Here is a 22,607-nt window from a genome sequence, read left to right on the forward strand (position 1 = left end):
AACGTGTGTGAAGGTCATGATGGGGAACGTGAAGGTCATGATGGGGAACGTGTGAAAGGTCATGATGGGGAACGTGTGAAGGTCATGATGGGGAACGTGTGAAGGTCATGATGGGGAACGTGTGAAGGTCATGATGGGGAACGTGTGAAGGTCATGATGGGGAACGTGAAGGTCATGATGGGGAACGTGTGAAAGGTCATGATGGGAGAACGTGTGAAGGTCATGATGGGGAAACGTGTGATGGTCATGATAGGGGAACGTGTGAATGTCATGATGGGGGAACGTGTGAAGGTCATGATGGGAGAACGTGTAAAGGTCATGATGGGGAAACGTGTGATGGTCATGATGGGGGAACGTGTGAAGGTCATGATGGGGAACGTGTGAAGGTCATGATGGGAGAACGTGTAAAAGGTCATGATGGGGAACGTGTGAAGGTCATGATGGGGAACGTGTGAAGGTCATGATGGGGAACGTGTGAAGGTCATGATGGGGAACGTGCGAAGGTCATGATGGGAGAACGTGTAAAGGTCATGATGGGGAAACGTGTTAAAAGGTCATGATGGGGAACGTGTGCAAAAGGTCATGATGGGGAACGTGTGAAGGTCATGATGGGGGAACGTGTTAAGGTCATGATGGGGAACGTGTGAAGGTCATGATGGGAGAACGTAAAGGTCATGATGGGGAACGTGTTAAGGTCATGATGGGGAACGTGTGAAGGTCATGATGGGGGAACGTGTGAAGGTCATGATGGGAGAACGTGTGAAGGTCATGATGGGGAACGTGTTAAGGTCATGATAGGGGAACGTGTGAATGTCATGATGGGGGAACGTGTGAAGGTCATGATGGGAGAAGTAAACATGATGGGAACGTGTGATGGTCATGATATGGGGAACGTGTGAATGTCATGATGGGGAACGTGTGAAGGTCATGATGGGAGGACGTGTAAAGGTCATGATGGGGGAACGTGTGAAGGTCATGATGGGGGAACGTGTGAAGGTCATGATGGGGGAACGTGCGAAGGTCATGATGGGAGAACGTGTAAAGGTCATGATGGGGAAACGTGTAAAGGTCATGATGGGGGAACGTGTTAAGGTCATGATGGGGGAACGTGTGAAGGTCATGGGGGAACGTGTTAAGGTCATGATGGGGAACGTGTGAAGGTCATGATGGGAGAACGTGTAAAGGTCATGATGGGGAACGTGTTAAGGTCATGATGGGGGAACGTGTTAAGGTCATGATGGGGGAACGTGTGAAGGTCATGATGGGGAACGTGTTTAGGTCATGATGGGGGAACGTGCGAAGGTCATGATGGGAGAACGTAAAGGTCATGATGGGGAACGTGTAAAGGTCATGATGGGGAACGTGTTAAGGTCATGATGGGGAACGTGTGAAGGTCATGATGGGGAACGTGCGATGGTCATGATGGGAGAACATGTAAAGGTCATGATGGGGAACGTAAAAGGTCATGATGGGGAACGTGTTAAGGTCATGATGGGGAACGTGTGAAGGTCATGATGGGGAACGTGTGAATGTCATGATGGGGAACGTGTTAAGGAACGTGTGGAAGGTGAAGGTCATGATGGGGAACGTGTTAAGGTCATGATGGGGAACGTGTGAAAGGTCATGATGGGGAACGTGTAAAGGTCATGATGGGGAACGTGTTAAGGTCATGATGGGGAACGTGTGAAGGTCATGATGGGGAACGTTGAAGGTCATGATGGGAGAACGTGTAAAAGTCATGATGGGGAAACGTGTAAAAAGGTCATGATGGGGAACGTGTTAAGGTCATGATGGGGAACGTGTGAAGGTCATGATGGGGAACGTTCGAAGGTCATGATGGGAGAACGTGTAAAGGTCATGATGGGGGAACGTGTGAAGGTCATGATGGGGGAACGTGTGAAGGTCATGATGGGGGAACGTGTAGAAGGTCATGATGGGGAAACGTGTGAAGGTCATGATGGGGAACGTGTTAAGGTCATGATGGGGAACGTGTGAAGGTCATGATGGGGGAAACGTGATGAATGTCTCATGATGGGGAACGTGTGAAGGTCATGATGGGGAACGTGTGAAGGTCATGATGGGGGAACGTGTGAAGGTCATGATTGGGAAACGTGTTAAGGGAGAAAGCAGCTGTATTGTTCTCATGTACAGACCGACGTCACCTGTGCTGTTGAGTTGTGGTTGCAAACAACGAACAGTACCCAGAAACTGAATTATTTTTTCTCTTCAACCTAATGATCAACGTTAGTTTGTAACTGATGCAAATCAGATACTACCGCTTTTGTTTCCGAATGTATGTAAATGAATATTTTGAAGTTAAAATTGTTTTTCTCTTTGATATGTTCTCATATCTTGTCATTCTTTATATATTATCACCCTTTGTGTATTGGAAATTCTTTCCTTAACGGGCAACGTCAAATGTATCTTTCAAAACATATTGTTTTATGTGAATCCAAAATCATGTTAAGTATTTTTGATAAAGTATAAGACTATGGCAACAGATTGCATTTATTCTTTCAACAGCTTTATGCTACACTGATATCTGGCATGTGAGACGAGATGAAATGAGGTTTAGCGTCGTGATAATTGCACGTATATATACTACAAACAAAAGTATGGGAACACCCTCATATTTGACAGTGATATATCAACTTAAACGTGGTGAGGTCATTTATACTCGAAGGTAAAGTGCAACTTTTTGTGTACTTAATGGGCACTTTAAACGACATGTTAGAACATGCAGTGAAGCAACTGATTCAATATTCGTTGAGTTTGAATGAAATGAGACATTGTCAAATATAGAGAAAATCAAGGGTGCTGAAACACACCAGCGCCATGTTAATGTTCATGTGTTTATTATTTGTACTGACAGCAAAGTCATTATTTAGATACATATGTGTGTTGAACACATACATTCATACTTTACATAGTAATGAAAGTGTTGTCATAGCCCTAAAATCACTGTATTTAATCCAAAATTATAGTGGTCATATTTCAAAAATACTTACTGACTGACTGTGTTTAGTCTTAAATCGGTTTAGCAATATTCCAGCAATATGACGACGGGTGACACCAGAAATGGGCTTCACACATTGTACCCATGTTGGGAATCGAGCCCGGGCCTTCGGCGTGACGAGCGAACGCTTTAACCACTAGGCTACCCCACCACCCCGAAGACCAATTCTACTCCGGATCTTCACGGGTCCTTTGTGTTGGATTATACCTATATATTTATACATATTATATATTATATAGCTACACATTTGTGTTGGATTATACCTATATATTTATACATATTATATATAATATAGCTACACATTTGTGTTGGATTATAGCTATATATTTATACATATTATATATAATATAGCTACACATTTGTGTTGGATTATACCTATATATTTATACATATTATATAGAATATAACTACATATTTCTGTTGGATTATACCTATATATTTACACATATTATATATAATATAGCTACATATTTGTGTCGGATAATATTTATATATATTAAGGTGGTTTATTTCAGAAAAGTAATATAGGCCATAGGCCCAGGTTACACTTTGAGAATTATAGAGTGAGAAAATATGTTATAATGAGGACTGTCTCAGTAACATAGCTTGATATATATATGCCGATAAATGTTTTAAGATGCTTGCATTTGATGATTGCAGAAGCGTATTAAATTTTTGGATTGTTGGATATTCATAAAAGTGTAAAGGTATATACAGTCGCCGCAATACTTGATATTTATTACAAATAAGTAAGAAGTGATATTCATCTTCTATATATGGCAATTTACAGATATTACATAATCTGTCATTTCTAGCCTCACCAATATATCTGCCAGTTTCTATTCGTAGTTTATGAGACCCCGATCTAAACTGAGCAAGCGCACATCTATGTTTAAAATAGCTAACTATGAAGATATAAGATTCAACACCGAACATAGGTTTAAACAACGTGTATCCAAATGTTTTTGTGCCTTTTATTAGTGCAGAATGCCAGTCCTGTTGATACGAAACTTTGAGTCTACCAAGAAATTCCTTTAAAAATAGCGTTTCACTTCGAACCATCTGTTCTTGCCAAACAAATCCAAATCCATAGACTTCTAATATATGCTTTATCCTAGATGCCCAGCTCCTGCAACCATTACTTTCCATTTGTACAAGCATGTTATAACATTTCTTTACATATCGCTCATTTGACATTTTCAATATTTTACACCAATATTTGATAGACCTTTTGATGGTATAAATATACAATGGATATCTTCCACATTCGCCTCGCACAACATGCGCTGAAACAGAGGATTTAATTCCTAGAAATCGTTTACAAGCTGCTACATGTATAACTTCTATTTCGTTAACAACACATATTATAGCTATATATTTGTACTCTGGTACGACCTCCCACGTATTTATGTCACTGGCGTTGAAATGGATTTCTTCCTTCCAAAGTCTAAAGTCCAAAAGGTAATGAAAAATATGACATATGATTGTAAATCGTTGTAATCAGATACTTTCAGTGTCAGGTTCCTGTTTGACTGTGGCCGCCACAAGTCTCGAGCTTCCTGGTAGTCACCATTAACCGAACCCATTATGTTTCTACAACAGTGAGTGAGTTTAGTTTTATGTCGCTTTTAGCAATATATCAGCAATATCACGACGGGAGACACCAGAAATGGGCTTCACACATTGTTACCATGTGGGTAATCGAACCCGGGTCTGCGGGGTGACGAACGAACGCTTTAACCACTAGGCTACCCCACCGTCCAATTATGTAACAGCTTGTTGTAACTCTTCCTGGTGTTTATCAAATACAAGTGTCAGTGCATCCGATTCACATATCATATTGTAATACATACATTGTATTATACACGTGCATTTGACCCATATTTGACTTAAAACCTAATTATTTTTTATAATTAAAATTTTAAAAAATGCTTAAATGCGTTCAGATTTTGGGAATGCTATGCTGAGGCTGTGAGACGATAGCTCAATTAAATAAACCAAATATTTATTCCGTTTTATAAACACGTTTTCTAAACAAATTTACATCTAATCTTATGTTGTATGTTTACATTCTTACCGTATTTTAACAGTGTACCAAACATCAGAACGATTAACCTTGAATTATTAATTATCATATACAAACAATCAGTAATCAACACAGATTTTGTTCGTTAAATATTTGATTACGCCTAAGGCTTAGAATTGGTCTTCATCAACCCATATTTGTCGTAAGAGGCGACTGTGGGATCGGGTGGTGATCATGACCACTGGTCAGGCTCGCTGACGTGATTGAAACGGGGTCTCCTCACTATGCAGGCCCCTTTTGTTCAAAATTACTGAAGCACTCGGGCGTATTAAACAACTAAACAAAGGGATTACAAGGGGACCGTATCGGTATTTTCTGTCTGACAAAGAAATTGTGATATAAATGTATTCTTCATGCAGGCAATAGTAATACAAAGTTAATAAAAAATTATTCTTCAACACAGTATCATACTTAACATACAGGCAATAGTGATAGATAAATAGAACTTTAATTCTACAACACAGTATCACACTCAACAGTGGCACAGAATTGAATTAATGTATCGATACTTCTTCTTCTTGAGGGCACCGTGTAGGATCTGAAGCATTGTTGTCTCAGATCACTTTGACCTAAGCCATGGTGATGAATGATGGTGACTAAGCATTTCCCTGCGTAATATATAAAGCTGTGAACAAGATGAATTAATTGAACATGAATAATTGGTGAGTTTATATCAGTCTGACAATCTATCAGCATGGAATCTGTCCCTTGGCTATGAGTTAAGTTCAGCTAAATCATGGGACGATCCCTTTCCTTAAAACAACATCACTAATCCTGATCCTCTGCAGGCTGCCTGCACAGTGAGGATAAACCATTGAAACACGTCACCGTGTCCCTTTTGCGTAGATCGATTCGGGTCATTCTCACTTACCCAGCACCTTTTGTTTTGGGGTCTCAGTTCACGCCGTTATCAAGCAAGTGATGAGTGCGACGTTTTTGGCTTGATAAAGGTGTTGATAACGGTGTTAGTACGTACACCGAAACGTCGCACTCATTGCAATAAAGAATTTGACTATCCATAGAACTTGGTTTTCCTTCATCTATACAACTTCTAAAATGCCTCTCAAAGAAATCATTTACACCGCCTTATATCCATATTATATAAATATACATATTATATAATCTTATAGACACCATCTTAAATACATCTTAAATACTCTCATCAGAGCTCCAGACAAGATTAAGCTCATGTAGGTACTGTACCCATTGTATTTCTTTGGAATGAGTATTATGTTGAGTGGGTATTTCATTTTCCGTTACCCACTGCTTTCAAATATGTGGGTATTTCACCTAAGTATATGTCATTGAGTAAGTTTACTAAGCAGGTATGTTCTGCCTTATGTCATACTGAAGCAAAACCAGCTTAAATATAATGGAAATTATTTCATAAAATATCACTCATCCTGTACAACAGTACAACACTTGTCCTATACTAACAGTACAACACTTGTCCTATACTAACAGTATCGATGTCTTTTTCATTATGCAAGTGATTTTTATAGATATATTCCGTACGCATATGTTTTAAACTTTGTGCTTATCTAACACTTTAAATGCGTAATTGGTACGCAACAATTATTTTTCAATGCGTAATTGGAAATTTTCTGTGCGTATTGTACCCAAATACGCAGCTTATCTGGGCCTCTGGACTCTTATATACATCATGTTATATACACATCGGTTCGTGCACCACACATTACACATTAGTACCCGGTGAGATGAGATGGTAGACATGTAACAATTAAATATAATTCGAAAAATGTATTGGTGCAAACATGGAAAGTATCATGTAATTATGTTAAATGTTATACAAAAGGTTTTACCATAGACACTTAAAACATACTAGACATAGAAAGTAGCATATTATGTGTTTATAGTTATACAAAAGGTTGTACCATACGTAACAGCATGTACCTGATAATTCTTTTTGATAAATGGAAGGTATCGGCCTCGATTATTGACGGACCATCCTTAACCTGATGACGAACTTGTCGATGGCAATCTGTCTGTTGTCTAGAATATGGTTGTGTTTGCCTCTGTAGGATGTCGATAGGCATCTTTGGTGTTGACTGTAGCACGACAATCCTTCTGTCAACACTTCCAGTGGATAGAAGTGGCTCTCCTTGTCTTGCTACTAAACCTGCTGCCCCTAAATTTCAAGTACTGACCTCCTTTACCATTTGGAATTAAATGTAAGCCAACCTGAACGTTTGCCTTTGTGAATACATGCACTAGACCACAGTGCAACATTATATACATGTATTCAGTTGACACATTTCACTTAGAGTGATGTTACAACAAATTAAAATTAATGTCTATCGGTGTCGTGGCGAACTGCACTCAGCAGGCTAATTAGGTGAACCAATCCTCCAGCTTGCCGGATCATATCTCACAGGGATGAGCAGTATTTGCACAATCAAGCAAGCATAACTTGAGAAGACCCCATCGATTCTCATGCCGTTGATCACAGGATTATCTGGTCCAAACTCAGTATAGCCTCCATATGGCTATAATATTGCTATCCCGAAAAGGTATTCACATAAGCTTGTGCTTGTTTACAAATCCGGTTCCTTTCATTGGAAATAAATATGTTTAAATCATATAGTTGTAATATTGCAGAGGGCGGCGTTAAACAACCAACCAACCAATCCAACACAAACGGACACTTTTTAAAAAACCTGAACATGTAATTTTGACTATTCTGTAATGTTAATGTTATGTAAATAGTTGTGGTCAGCCTTTTAAATCTTATGTATTTTGTTGCAGCTTTGTCACCATTTCGCATGGATTGTTGAGAACGATATGGAGATGGCCCGAATCAGCCACCATACAAAATTGAATTTCAAATGATTTATGCTACAAAAGTAGCAGCAGTAGCTATCGTACAGGTTTTATATTTTACGTGCGCTTCAACATTTGCCCCACCTCTACATTGTTGTGCATATTCTGACGTATTTGTATTATGCAATCGTGACCAACTCGTGTTATTCCGGGACAAATACTGACTCGTGCACATCTGGAAGGCTGTTTGATTCGAATGGACTTCATATCACCGAAGCACTTTTATATTGCATTGATGGTGTTATTTTATGTTTTTGTTTTTATTTATTTCTTTTAAAGAATTAAGCCTGTTTGATACAACTAAAAGAAGGACAACATAATATTTGTTAAACACATATTCTAACGTAACTATTACCAGCTGTTCACATTACATTTCCAAATGAATATTTCTGAATATGCAGAATGTTTTCAAACTTCAGCTACATTAAATCCCAGAACAGATGCTCAGAAATGACTCAAGCTGAACATGTAAGCCCAGTGTTAAAGATTAAAGTTAATTAGTTATATAAGAATATTCCAATATTGCGTACATCGATGCTCATGCTGTTGATCACTGGATTGTCTGGTCCAGACTAGATCTTTTACATACCGCCGCCATATATAGAGGATATTATACGAGTGTCCATGTCATACTATGTTTACGACACGAGTGCTGAACAGATAGTATTTCCCGAGCTAGAGCGACATTTAGGCACGAGTGCCGTAAACATAGTATGACATGGACACAAATAGGATATTCTGTATGTTACCGAAGAACTATCATTTAAACACGAAACGAAGTGTCTGCTTACATAAGGCAGCATCACCTGTTGTACCAGCACAAAAAAATATCAACGTAATCAGGCGAAGACCTCAGCACCAATTACTGGCAGCTACTGTACGCGCATATGAAACAAGTGCACATTTTCATCGACAGTTGTTTGTTAACGGGGAGAACTTGTAGGCGGTGTCTTTGAACCTGTTTCACACCCTCTGTTTCACCTGAAATTTCCCAGGCGGTTTGATTACACCTTCTATTCCATCTAATCTGACATCGATCTTGACAAGATCACTGACTTTGATTGACAGCGGTAAAACAGATCGGAGTAATACATTTTTGGATGACTGACCACATCTCACAGCTATACATGGGAGTCCTAGAAAATGTTGACACAACCTTTCTCTATTCAAACTGTGACCTGAATCAGAGATCCCCACATTCTATTCATACATATTTTACCATTCCGGTATTGATATTGATTCAAGTACATCTCGCCAATAGACCTACAAAGTCAGGTTGAAGCAAAATAAAACTTGCCTTTAGCTATACACTCTTCAAAAAAAAGAACCGCATAAGCCATTTTAGATGAATTTATTGCGTTAGTTTAAAAGCAATTATGTCATGTAATTTCAAAGGTAAAAAGGTGAAAATTCACACGTCTATAGACAAAATGTTCACCAACACAACAGCAGCCTCTATTTTTGTGTTTCTACTTACCTGAGTCCACAAGGTTTCGTCAAAGTCAGTACTTTGTATGGCCATCATTGGAAGCACCGTCTCGGCACAGACTGGATAAGTCGACGAAGTCGCTCTTGCGGAATTCTTCCCCACTATTCCTGCAATGCAATAGCCGGTTGTGGAAGTGTCTGAGGCTTATTTTGACATTGGCGTACACTTTGATCGAGTTCATGCCATAGGTGATCTATCGGATTTACATCTGGTGATCGGGGAGGCCATGGCAAGACGGTTCACTCGGAGGAAGCCGACTTTTTCGGGCGTGTGTAAACATGGGCCGTTTTTCGTTTTCGCCTTCATGTCAAAGGGTGGACATTTGCAGCAATGGGTTTGAGTGTTTATACAAGAACCTTAATCCCAGAGGAAGGTGACAACCACAATACGCTCATGTTCATTTTATTCATACATATGTATTCATTAAATCATAGTTTGAAATATGTACAAAGTATCATCTTACATGCTAATCATCGTATCATTTTATACTATATTTCACTTAAAATAATTACAAAGTATCATCTAACATGCTTATCATCTTATAATTTATGCTATATTTCACTTAAAATATGTACAGAGTTCACTTAAGATGCTATAGTTTGGCATGAAATGCATGTGGACCCTGTTTTTTGTAAATATCTCTTCATCCAATGATCCAGTCGACCTCAAACTGTGCAAGTGGATGTTTTGTCAGACAACCTAATCGGATTGTAAATCACCGATTTTATGCATTTGTATTAAAGAATCTGTCTATGTAACTGTCAACAAAATAAACATCAGAACGCAGACGGCTTGCAGAGGGAGGGAGCCAATGACCTGTAACAGCGGCAGTGTTGGGTCATAAAGGTCAACGTTCGTCAATGTAGGTCAGCTATGCACGTGACAGGTATGAAGAGGTGTCACAGGTCGTGAATAGGGTAAGGTGGGTGCCAACTGTTAACCATCATACGGAGTTTGTTTCTCTGAGTTCTTCAACATTAACCACAAAACCCATTAATGAGAATTATTCTGTAGGTTAAAATCTTTAAATTTGTAATGTTAATGTCATATTTTGTTTATGCAGTACCTAAGTGGAAATGCATTTAAAGAACACAGAAAGTATATTTACACTAAATCATTAATCGGACCACCTATGGTTAGAACTCAACAACTGTTAAAGCCCCGTTCCCTCGGACACAAGCACACACAATCATGCACACTCATTGAAGAAAAGATAGAATGAAGACAAAAGTGTTATGTTTTGATGTCGTTCACATTCGAAATTAAGCAATGCATTTCTAATAGCTTTAAGCATATAGATAGTTAATATTTATATGTTCATGATAATTTTATGTGAAATGAGTGTTTCATGTTACACTATAAGTCGTTGGAATCAGTCAGTGCTGTCATTGTTAAAAGAAGTTATAATTCTTTGAGCATATCCGGCTGGATACTATTATTATCTGTAAATATACTGAGTCAAAAAAGAAACTTCACAAAATGTAATTTGAAAAATATTGAATAATTTTTCTCTGATGATACATCTATGTAGCCGAAATGGGATCCCTATCTTTCGACTCTAGAAAAACTTTAGCAAAACCCATTCAAACCAATACATTCGTCGTGCAAATGACGTTAGTGCCAAATCAGGTTTTGTACATGCAGTCGATCACGTGATCTTCGCATCGAAGTTTTCTTCATATGCGGGCGGTGGGGTAGCCTAGTGGTTAAAGCGTTCGCTCGTCACGCTGAAGACCCGGGTTCGATTCCCCACATGGGCACAATGTGTTAAGCCCATTTCTGGTGTCCCCCGCCGTGATATTGCTGGAATATTGCTAAAAGCGGCGTAAAACTAAACTCAGTCAGTCAGTTCTTCATATGCACGTGTTTGCATAGGTCTCAAAAATTGAAAAAATACTTTTAAACCACAGTTCTAACAGTACTAGAAATGCCACGATTGTCAAATGTGCAACGTGAACGTGCCGTTGGCATGTTGCAAGCGGGAAGATCAGTTATTGACGTCGCAAGAGCAATGGGATCACAGCTGCTGCTTACCGCGACCAGGTCCTCACCCCTGAACTCGTCCCTTTCATGGCGGCTCATGGCCCAGGTCTACAGTTCCAGCATGATAATGCTCAGCCGCATACCGCGATGTTGACACGGAATTTCCTCTAAAACGCTGGAATCAACGTCATGGACTGGCCATCGAGGTCCCCTGACGGTACTTGAAATGCCACGATTGTCAAATGTGCAACGTGAACGTGCCGTTGGCATGTTGCAAGCGGGAAGATCAGTTATTGACGTCGCAAGAGCAATGGGATGCAGCCGTCGTACTGTGTATGACTTGCGAGGTCGTCTACAACAAACTGGCACCACTTCTGATCGCCCAAGGTCGGGTCGTCCACGTGTGACGTCACGAGCAGAAGACCGTCAAATCGTCCTACGTCACAGATGTCTTCCGGCTACACGAACCAGGGCTGAGATGTTTAGAGGTCGACTGTCCTCACAGACCATTCGAAATCGGTTGCGGGCTGCCAATCTCAATTCTCGACGTCCATATCGTGGGCCAATATTGACGTCATTTCATCAACGTCAACGTCTGCTGTGGGCCCAACGTCACCTCCGATGGACCCAGAGAGACTGGAATCGAGTCGTCTTTAGTGATGAATCCAGGTTTACCCTCAGATTTGCAGACGGCAGGCATAGAATCTGGAGACGACGACGACAATGTTGTGTACAGGAAGTCGACAGATTCTGGGGCGGAAGTTGCATGGTGTGGGGTGCTTTCTGTGGGAACAACCGTTCCCGACATCTGGTCATCTGTGGAAACCTCACAGCTGCTGCTTACCGCGACCAGGTGCTCACCCCTGAACTCCTTCCTTTCATGGCGGCTCATGGCCCAGGTCTACAGTTCCAGCATGATAATGCTCGGCCGCATACCGCGATGTTGACACGAAATTTCCTTCAAGACGCTGGAATCAACGTCATGGACTGGCCATCGAGGTCCCCTGACCTTAATCCAATAGAGCACGCTTGGGATGCACTTGGGAGAAGGCTTCGTGGTCTTAGGAACCAACCTCAGAATTTGCAGGAACTTGGCGCTGCCTTGCAAGAGCAATGGCGCAGAATCCCCAACCACGTGTTCACAAGCATCAGGCAGTCGATGAGGAGACGGTGTTTGGCAGTGGTGAATGCTCGGGGCGGCCATACACGATATTGAACTGAGAAATTTCGCATTTTTATTCTTGTGACTTGACATTCTGTATACCCAAGTTTTGGAACTGATTATGGAACTGTCAGTGTATCGAGTACATCACACAGATCTCAGCAGTGAAATAATAACAATTTAACCATCTTACCATCTCTTGTTCTTTTATAGTGCCCTGAAGAAAGAATGTGAAGTTTCTTTTTTGACTCAGTATATAATAACAGAATTAAATTGCATCAAGTTCACTCCAGTCTTCCATAGAGGAGTCATAAGTGTCCAGACGAATGACAACTGGATTAACTATATGCTCCTTCAAGCAATCTTTGAGCCAGTACTCTTTCTCCACCTTCTTGACATGTTCAACACTTGCATACCAGCGTGCAATGTCAATGTCACATATAGCAGTGTTGACAATGTGCTTGACATCATTCAACTTGAATGATTGATTTTTCCGGGCCACTGTACTTTTAAGGTCTCCCCAGATAAGTTCGATTGGGTTGAGATCACAGTGGTACGGTGGTAATCTCAAGACCTTATGGCCGTGTTGGTGTAGTATGTTGTCTATGTTATATGTGGGTGGAGGTTGGTTAGGTTTAATCAAAGAGTACAACTGTGGTTTAGTGGCCTTAATTGAAAATTGTATATTGTTATATGTTAGCCAATGCTGCATACCTGACTTCTTTGTATTGGAAGTTGGGCACCTATTGTTTGGATCTCGAACACTGTGATAGGGAGCATTGTCCATGACAACAAGACTTGTAAGGCAGAGCTGGCAACAATTGTTCCTCAACATACTGTGTGAAAACCGTTGAGTTCATGCAAGGATGTGTTTTAACTTTCTTGTGGACAGGTGTTCATTTCTAGCAAATAGCCGGTGAATGACATCTCTGATGACCCTGATGTCAAAAGAATCTAACTTTGGATGCCTACCTCTTTGTGCAAGGTTTTGTTTATTGGCTGTTGGTTTATTTTTCACAATTTGTAGCACGATGTTCTTTTTCATGCCAAGAGCAAAAGTTGTACGTTTCATGTAATCCGACACCTTATAAATCGGTTTGCTACGTTTGCTCTCTTTTTAAAAAAAAATCAACGCATTTCTAATTAAACGTTTAGCATCATCTGAATAAGCTTTCATTGATGACAGCTAGAAGTAGTCAATGTGAATGATCCAAACGGTCTATCACTGTGCAGTGCAAAAGTAACTATCATGAACTGCACGTGTATTTACCTTTATGACCCAACACTGCCGCTGTTACAGGTCATTGGCTCCCTCCCTCTGCAAGCCGCCTGCGTTCTGATGTTTATTTTGTTGACAGTTACATAGACAGATTCTTTAATACAAATGCATAAAATCGGTGATTTACAATGTGATTAGGTTGTCTGACAAAACATCCACTTGCACAGTTTGAGGTCGACTGGATCATTGGATGAAGAGATATTTACAAAAAACAGGGTCCACATGCATTTCATGCCAAACTATAGTTCAAGTTAAGAACATACGATGCACTGTCTGCATACTCGCATACTCCTACACTTGTACACCAGATAAGATGGTATGGTATGTCAGTGGGCTAGCACTCTAAAACCAGCTTAAGTCTGGTCTAGTACAAGCAGCCGCACATACACATACACACACATGCACGTAGTCATATGAGCGAAATATTCTCAAGCACGACGTTAAAGCCAACTTCACCTCACCTCACCACATGGGTACAATGTGTGAAGCCCATTTCTGGTGTCCCCCCGCAGTGATATTGCTGGAATATTGCTAATAGCGGCGTAAAACTAAACTTACTCACTCACTACTTTACGAGACGACATTGTGTTATCATGTACTTTCCAACACACACCCTGCATTGAAGATGTGTAAGAATGGAAATGATTTTGGGCGACTTATAACAATATCATTGACTATACGTTTTGTGACTCATATATACATCTCATACTCAACCATTACCATATACTGAGAGAAACAAATAAAGGAACACAGGAAATTCAAGCGTTCCCTCAATATTTTGAAGTTTTCATCTCCTGTCTTTAATAGCGCTGTTGGAGGAATTCTGAGAATAAATAAAGGAACATTGCCATGAAGTGGTGTTCCCTTTTTTGTTTCCCTCAGTATATAATTCCCAACAGATAAATGGATCTGTATCTGAGGTATGTTCTTTTTAAAAAAATTCACATATTTATCGCCAAGCCCTTGGACATGAAATAAATACCCCCACACGTGTTGCATTTTTTAAGCTTCATATCGACGTTCTATAAAACCCATTGTTATCCTGAAACATGATAGCAATACAATAGGTCGACGATTGCTAGGTAAGCAAAATGTTCACAGACAGCTTCAGTGACGTGAGGTAATGGTTTGTGTGCAATAAGTTACTCTATTAAATCACGTTCATAGCGTTATTCCTTTGTTTCAGCACACCATTATGTATATATGAGGGAGAGTTATCAGTGAGTGAGTGAGTTTACTTTTACGCCGCACTCAGCAATATTCCAGCTATGTGGCAGCGGTCTGTAAATAATCGAGTCTAGACCAGACAAGCCAGTGATCAACAATATGAGTATCGATCCACGCAACGGGGACACGATGACATGTGCCAACCAAGTCAGCAAGCCTGACCACCCGATCCCTTTAGTCGCCTGTAATTACGACAAGCATGGGTTACTGAAGATCGGTTCTAACCCGGATCTTCACGGGTCAAACTTGGATAGGAATTACGGTGAAATGAGAGTTATCAGTATTGATGCTAGGTAATGGATTGTGAATACACAATGCCATTTAGTTCATTTAGTGTTTAAATGTAACGCAACCCAACAAAAGTACTAGAATCCCTACTTTACTAAGAAACTGTAGTCCCAAATTAACATGTTTTAGGTAAAGTAGTCTAACATCTAGTCTCTGAAATGAACATAGTTTACAGAAAAAAGCAGTTCCTAAATTATAATCATAAAATGAAATATAATCATAAAATAAAATATAATCATGAAAGGAGCTCAGAGACTTGAAACAGTGGAAATCTAGACTAAATGTCATAATCTAGACATGCATGGGCTTTCTTGGATATATTTGTTTCAGGTACAGGTTGGGTAGCCTAGTGTTTAAAGCGTTCGCTCGTCACACCGAAGACCCGGGTTCGATTCCCCACATGGGTACAATGTGTGAAGCCCATTTTTGGTGCCCCCACCATGATATTGCTGGAATATTGCTAAAGCGGCGAAAAACTAAACTTACTCACTCACGAATGTGCGCCTTATGGCCATATTGGAGACTAAATGCTTTTATAAATTACATCCTCAAATGTACAAGGTTCGTCTTCTTTATGTTCACATTCAGTTCCTGCTTCCGCGTCGGAGCACAGAGAACCTGATTAATAGGGGTTTCGGATTGATAGGGTTCCTTTAGTTATAAATTTTACCTGTTACCATTTGATATTCGGGGGTGATGGGCCTTTAACAAAATACATTTTTCAAAATGTTTGTAAAAAGGAAATGCTAGAGACTTGTGAAACAGATTAATTTTTTTGTAATAATGAGTGAGTGAGTGAGTGAGTAAGGTTTTACGCCGCTTTTAGCAATAGTCGAGCAATATCACGGCGGGCGACACCAAAAATGAGCTTCACTCGTTGTACCAATATGGAGAATCGAACCCGGGTCTTCAGCGTGACGAGCGAACGCTTTAACCACTAGGCTACCCAACCGCTCAACCGTCTATTCCAGCTCATGCTCCTACCCAAAAAAATACCAGATGGTATGATGTCTTCTCTATCATGAACGTGTGTTTTTGAATCACTTTCAAATAGTGATGATGCCATGTGTACGCGAAAAGATGAGCGTCCTTTCCCCACCACTGGCAACCTTCATAAACACAAGCAAAGGCCGGTCACTTGTTCACAGAAAAACACACAGGAACGTATGGTACAAGTCAAAATAACGACAGACACTTGTCCTTTTGTACAAGACGCCCAAAAATATATCAGGGAATAGTTTTTTCCCAAACGCCCACTAGCCTGACGTGATATTAATATGGCCAGTGTCAAAACCTGCATAACAAGCAATAGCAACTGATATGTTAAGTCCAATAATCCTTTTGTCAAATAATCCTTCAGCCCAATAATCCTTTCGCCCAGTAATGCATCAGTCCAATAATCCTTTAGCCCAATAATACATCAGTCCAATAACCTTTTAGTCCAATAACCCTTTAGTCTAATAATCCTGTAATCCAATAATCCTTTAGTCCAATAACCCTTTAGTCCAATAATCAGTTAGTCCAATAATCAGTTAGTCCAATAATTCTTTAGTCCAATAACCTTTTAGTCCAATAATCAGTTAGTCCAATAATCCTTGCAAAGATAACATGAAGCAGAACCCTTACAACTAGCAAATGTCTACGATACCTTACCTGTTGGGCAGTTTGGAGAAGACTGCAGGAAAGGTGTCAATTTCTATGCTTTCAATATATATTAAAATAACAATATTGTTGCAGTCGACAGAGATTTTGATATTGACAAACTTGCTCATACGAAATTGGGGCTGGCTAATAAGATCGACAATCGGAAATATCGTCGATAGGGAAAATTATCAAAGATTATCGATATGAAAATAGTGTCATCAAAATGATCGATCATACACTTTTGTGATAGAATAAAGTTCTTATTGACTTACATCATACTTAAAATGGGGGTTTTATTCATTGGCTGCTTCTAAATTTTGTTCAGGACACTGTTTTGTGAGTAACCCTTGCATTAACATGTCACCACTCACCAGTGGTGTGAAATCTATACATTTCTCCCTGTGATCCATATCCCTAAAGAATGTTTCTTGCATCAGCTAAAGCAGTACAAACAACTAGTTGGTGTTTTATTTTATCATTGCACTCTTCATTACACATTAAACACTAACCAGGTGTTATTGCAATTGGTAGCATAGCATTCCTAGTTTTACAAGTGCACACACACGTCTGAGTGGAATAGTGTATACAATACACATATTCCACAGTCTATGTGGAACACGTTTATTGTGGATTCTATCAAATCTGCACAGTTCAGGGCGATCATGCATGCCTGTGTGCCAATTAGCAGTTTCATGTTATCTAGTTTTGTTCCAAGCCTCCTTGGATGGAAACCGGTAATTTATTCCATAATTCATACTTCTTTGCTAAATTGAGCAGATCGTGTTACGGACTCACATTTGTAACTGGATGTTATATACTGAGAACACTTGAAATAGAATATCTTTCAAATGCATATCTGTGAAATCTCTGATGAAACTTTGCACAGTTCGTGCAAGGTATCGCTGGGTATTTTTTCTGTCCACGCTGGGTATTTTTTATGTCCACAGCTCACTCGCTTAGGAGGCACACGGAATTATTTTCTTCGCTAAATGGCAACACAACAGACTGGGTTTTGACCACAGTCCAATATCTCTAAGTGAGTTCCAATTTTTCTCGCCGAGCTCTCGTACTCCTTTCAATCACTTATAAATGAACCTGGTATATTGTGTTCCACACTATGGACAGTATGTGATTACCCAGGCTGAAAGGGCATGACTGGTCAGTTACGTTTCCAAGGTGACCCTTAAATACTATTATATGCTATTATATACTTTCCGCCATTATTTGGCTGGGATATTGCTAAAATCGACGTAAAATTCATTATACAAGTTAATTATTTTATCAATCCAATTTAAAAATTACAAGCAGCTTGATCTCGCTTTATGTCTCATCACTTGCCACGTCTAGTGACACTGAAGTTTATGTTTGGTGCTGTAGTTTTGTTGCTACTTTACACAGTATGAACATATGTGGCGGTTGTTAATAATATATGCACATTCTTCCTACAGTATCAGTAACACTAACCTTCAAGCACATTAGTTTTTCAAATTCAGGTCATCTGCTATCGAGTTTTCAGGTGTTGCGGAGCAACGTGAAGATTGTCTTACCGCAGTTTAATAAAAAGCATAAACCTAGAGCTGACGACTCCACAGTTACTAACCCAGTATGAAAATCACCAGATCGTGGTTCGTTGCTTTGGTGTTTTATTGCGTTTGTCTGTTGGTTGTATACAACGTCATCGCACCCAAATACTCTGTCAAATTCAAAGCTGGAAAACCGAATTACCCACGAAACCAAATCCGGATAATCAATCGAGCAACGGCGCACGGATTGTACTGTCTTGAGGAGAACATATGCAAAAACAGCACCGAGGGGAAAGTCTATACCTACGTACGACATGCTAATTTCTACGATCTCATCGAACGTGTTGACTACAAGAAAAACATCACCCACAAGAGTGAAGTAGTTCCTCGAGTCGTTCATTACACGTGGTACGGAGGGTTAAAAAGAGGAAATAACTTCCGGTTCCACCACATGCTCGCTGTTTTGTCAGCCCATAAATTCATCAAACCCAGCAAAATCTATTTCTGGCACGATATGGTTCCGACCAGAGATTACTGGAAAGAGTTGAAAGCAAAGGTTCCGGAATTGTGCCTTGTTTTCCGGAAAGAACCGACGGAAATTCGAGGCCGGAGAGTCCAAGTTGCGGAACATATTACTGACGGGGTTAGACTCGAGGCAGTGATGGAATTCGGGGGTTTGTATTTTGATTTAGATGTCATGATACTTAAGCCCCTAGATCCCCTCCTTAAATTTGACGTTGCCATGGGATACGAGACGTCAAGGGGGTTGTGTAATGGCATAATAATTGGTACGGCATGGGCCGAGTTTTTCAAGATCTGGCATAAGGAATATAAGTCTTTTCAGGATGATCAATGGAACTTCCATTCTGTGAGAACTCCCGGGAGGCTGGCGAAACTGTACCCCAACCTGGTGCACACAGAGGCCACATCTCTTCACAGACCCAACTGGAAGGAGCTCGACAAGTTATATGGTGTTGGGAAGCTTTATGATTGGAAGAAAAATAATTACGCCTGCCATTTGTGGATTCGGATGCATAAAACGGAACATAATCCTACCGATATCAAAACTTGGAACACTACTGTTGGAGAAATGTTCAGGTGGGTCTGCTATGGCGATTGGAAACTGCAGTTGCCAGGGCAACACGTCAATCCCACGAACTGCCCTAAAGAAATCGTGTATTCTTAACAACATTTGCAGGACGAATGACAGCTCGATAGTTTATACCTATGAGAGGGAGAACGATTTTCTCAAAAATATCGATTCCACTGTGGATATCAAACGAAACATTTACCATCAAGAGAAAGTCATCCCAAATATTGTTCATTTTACAAGGTATGGCGGATTAAAGAATGGTAATGACTTTCGGTTTCATCAACTTATTGCTTTTCTAGCAGCTCACAGATTTATCAAACCGGATCACATACTGTTCTGGCACGATTTGGTTCCAAGTGGAAATTATTGGAAGGAATTGCTTCTGAAAGTTCCAGAAGTTGTACCTATGTACCGCAAAGCGCCGTCTGAAATACGTGGCAGAAAAATATCAGTTCCAGAGCATATGGCTCATGTTGTGGGCTTAGAAGCCTTGCTAGAATATGGTGGTGTGTATTTAGACCTTGATGCTATTGTTCTCAGACCCTTGGACCCCTTGTTGAAATATGACGTGGTGATGGGTGACCATCCAGATGGTTTATGCAATGGAATAATAATAGGGAAACGATATGCCGATTTCCTGAAGATTTGGCACTGGGAATTCAAGACATTCGATGACAGAAACGGGACTTCCCATTTCGTAAGTATGTCAGCACATGTAGCCGAAGAACATCCCAACCTGATTCACATAGACAAAACGTCCTTGCATCGATCTGACCATTCTGAAGAGGACGCTTTGTTTTTGGAAGGAAAGCTGTTTAACTGGAGGGAAAAATATTACGCTGTTCACCTCGGGATACAATTTCATAAAAGTGAACACAACCCCCAGGATATCAAATTCTGGAACACTTCTGCCGGTGAGATATTTAGATATGTCTATTACGGAGACTGGAACATGACACCCCTTCCTACAAAAAGAAAACTATGCATTTACGGAAATTTGTGCAAAGACAAAGATTCGGAAAAGGTGTACAAATACATACGCCTTCCGGATTTTATGAGTAGGGTAGAATCTAATGTGGACCTAAAGCTGAATATTAGCCACAATGAAAGGATTGTTCCAAGTATTTCTCACTTTACCTGGTACGGAGGTAAAGCTAAAGGTAACAAGTTCCGGTTCCATCACCTACTGTCTGTTCTAGCTGCTCATAAGTTCATCCAACCTGAGAAGGTCCTGTTTTGGCATGACATGGTTCCAGAAGGCCCTTATTGGACAGAAGTTAAAGAAAAAGTGCCAGAACTCACACTTGTGTCTCGAGCTCTTCTGAAATCCGTGGTAGAAGAGTTAAAGTTGCTGAGCACCTGACCGATGTGGTTCGCCTGGAAGCGGTTATGGAATATGGTGGGTTCTACTTCGACCTGGATGATATGGTCCTGAAACCGTTAGGCCCTCTGCTTAACTATGACGTAACGATGGGGTATGGAACCCAAGATGGTCTCTGCAATGGAATAATGATAGGAAAAGCTTGGGCTGACTTTTTTAGGATATGGCATAAAGAGTATAAAACATTTAACGACAGTAACTGGGCTTACCACTCAGATAAACTGCCAGCGATTTTGGCTAAGAGATACCCAAATCTTATGCACACAGAAGCTACATCTATGCATCGTCCTAACTGGGGCGAGCTGCCCTTGTTGTACAACGAAGGGCGTCTGTATGACTGGCGGACTAAAAATTATGCTGTCCATTTGTGGATTCGGTTTCACCACCCTGAACATAATGCCACAGATATAAAAACCTGGAACACTACCACTGGGGAGATATTCCGCCATATATACTATGGTGACTGGAGGATACGTGCATAGTGACGAGTGACTTTTAGTATAAAGAACATGCCATCACCTAGGGCTGGCTGAAAAGATGGAGAACGTGTGAAGGTCATGATGGGGGAACGTGTGAAGGTCATGATTGGAGAACGTGTGAAGGTCATGATGGGAGAACGTGCGAATCAGAATGTGAACTCGGCGATCGATCTTGATATTTTCTGTGTGTTGGGTAATAGGGTGTGGACTCGTGGTGGTGGTGATTGAACAGCGTTAGTGACCACCTTATTTTGGGGCATGCGGAAGGAGCTGAAATTTCGTATATTTTTTTTAATAAAGCTTGTTGGCATGGTCTTCAGCAGGCTGTTTTTCGTACCAGGCGACGAATTGGAACTATGTAATCCTATCAATGCTAATGGTTTAAATCACTGGATTGTCTGGTCCAGACCCGATCATATACAGACCGACGTCCCCTGTGCTGTTGAGTTGTGGTTGCAAACAACGAACAGTACCCAGGAACTGAAATATTTTTTCTCTTTAACCTAATGATCAACGTTAGTTTGTAACTGATGCAAATCAGATACTACCGCTTTTGTTTCCGAATGTATGTATAGGAATATTTTTAAGTTAAAATCGTTTTTCTCTTTGATATTCTCATATATTTTCATTCTTTATATATTATCACCCTTTGTGTATTGGAAAATCTTTCCTTAACGGGCAACGTCAAATGTATCTTTAAATACATATTGTTTTATGTGAATCCAAACTCATGTTGAGTATTTTTGATAAAGTATAAGACTATGGCAACAGATTGCATTTATTCTTTTAACAGCTTTATGCTACACTGATATCTGGCATGTGAGACGAGATGAAATGAGGTTTAGCGTTGTGATAAATGCACCTATATATACTACAAACAAAATGTATGGGACCACCCTCATATTTGACAGTCATATATCAACTTAAACGTGGTGAGGTCACTTACACTCGAAGGTAAAGTGCAACTTTTTGTGTACTTAATGGGCACTTTAAACGACACGAACATGTTAGAAGATGCAGTGAAGCAACTCATTCAATATTTGTTAAGTGTGAATGAAATGAAACTTTGTCAAATACAGAGAAAATCAAGGGTGCACACCAGCGCCATATTAATGT

The 22,607-nt window shown here is 40.2% G+C and overlaps 1 protein-coding gene across 1 annotated transcript; it reads left to right on the forward strand.

Moving 5' to 3' along the window:
• The first annotated feature begins 19,052 nt into the window (after nucleotides 1-19,052).
• Nucleotides 19,053-19,724, forward strand: LOC124264900. Its single transcript, XM_046699682.1, has one exon. It carries the CDS (start codon nucleotides 19,053-19,055, stop codon nucleotides 19,722-19,724), a length of 672 nt encoding a protein of 223 aa, XP_046555638.1.
• Nucleotides 19,725-22,607: the final 2,883 nt, after the last annotated feature.

The sequence above is a fragment of the Haliotis rubra genome, unplaced genomic scaffold, assembly GCF_003918875.1.
Source record: "Haliotis rubra isolate DU_JTF1 unplaced genomic scaffold, ASM391887v1 Scf95, whole genome shotgun sequence".
Classification (NCBI taxonomy): Eukaryota; Metazoa; Mollusca; class Gastropoda; order Lepetellida; family Haliotidae; genus Haliotis; species Haliotis rubra.

Bases quoted from the DNA above. Each gene is read 5' to 3' on its own strand.
- LOC124264900 (XM_046699682.1), top strand. From the start codon at position 19,053: ATGGTTCCGACCAGAGATTACTGGAAAGAGTTGAAAGCAAAGGTTCCG.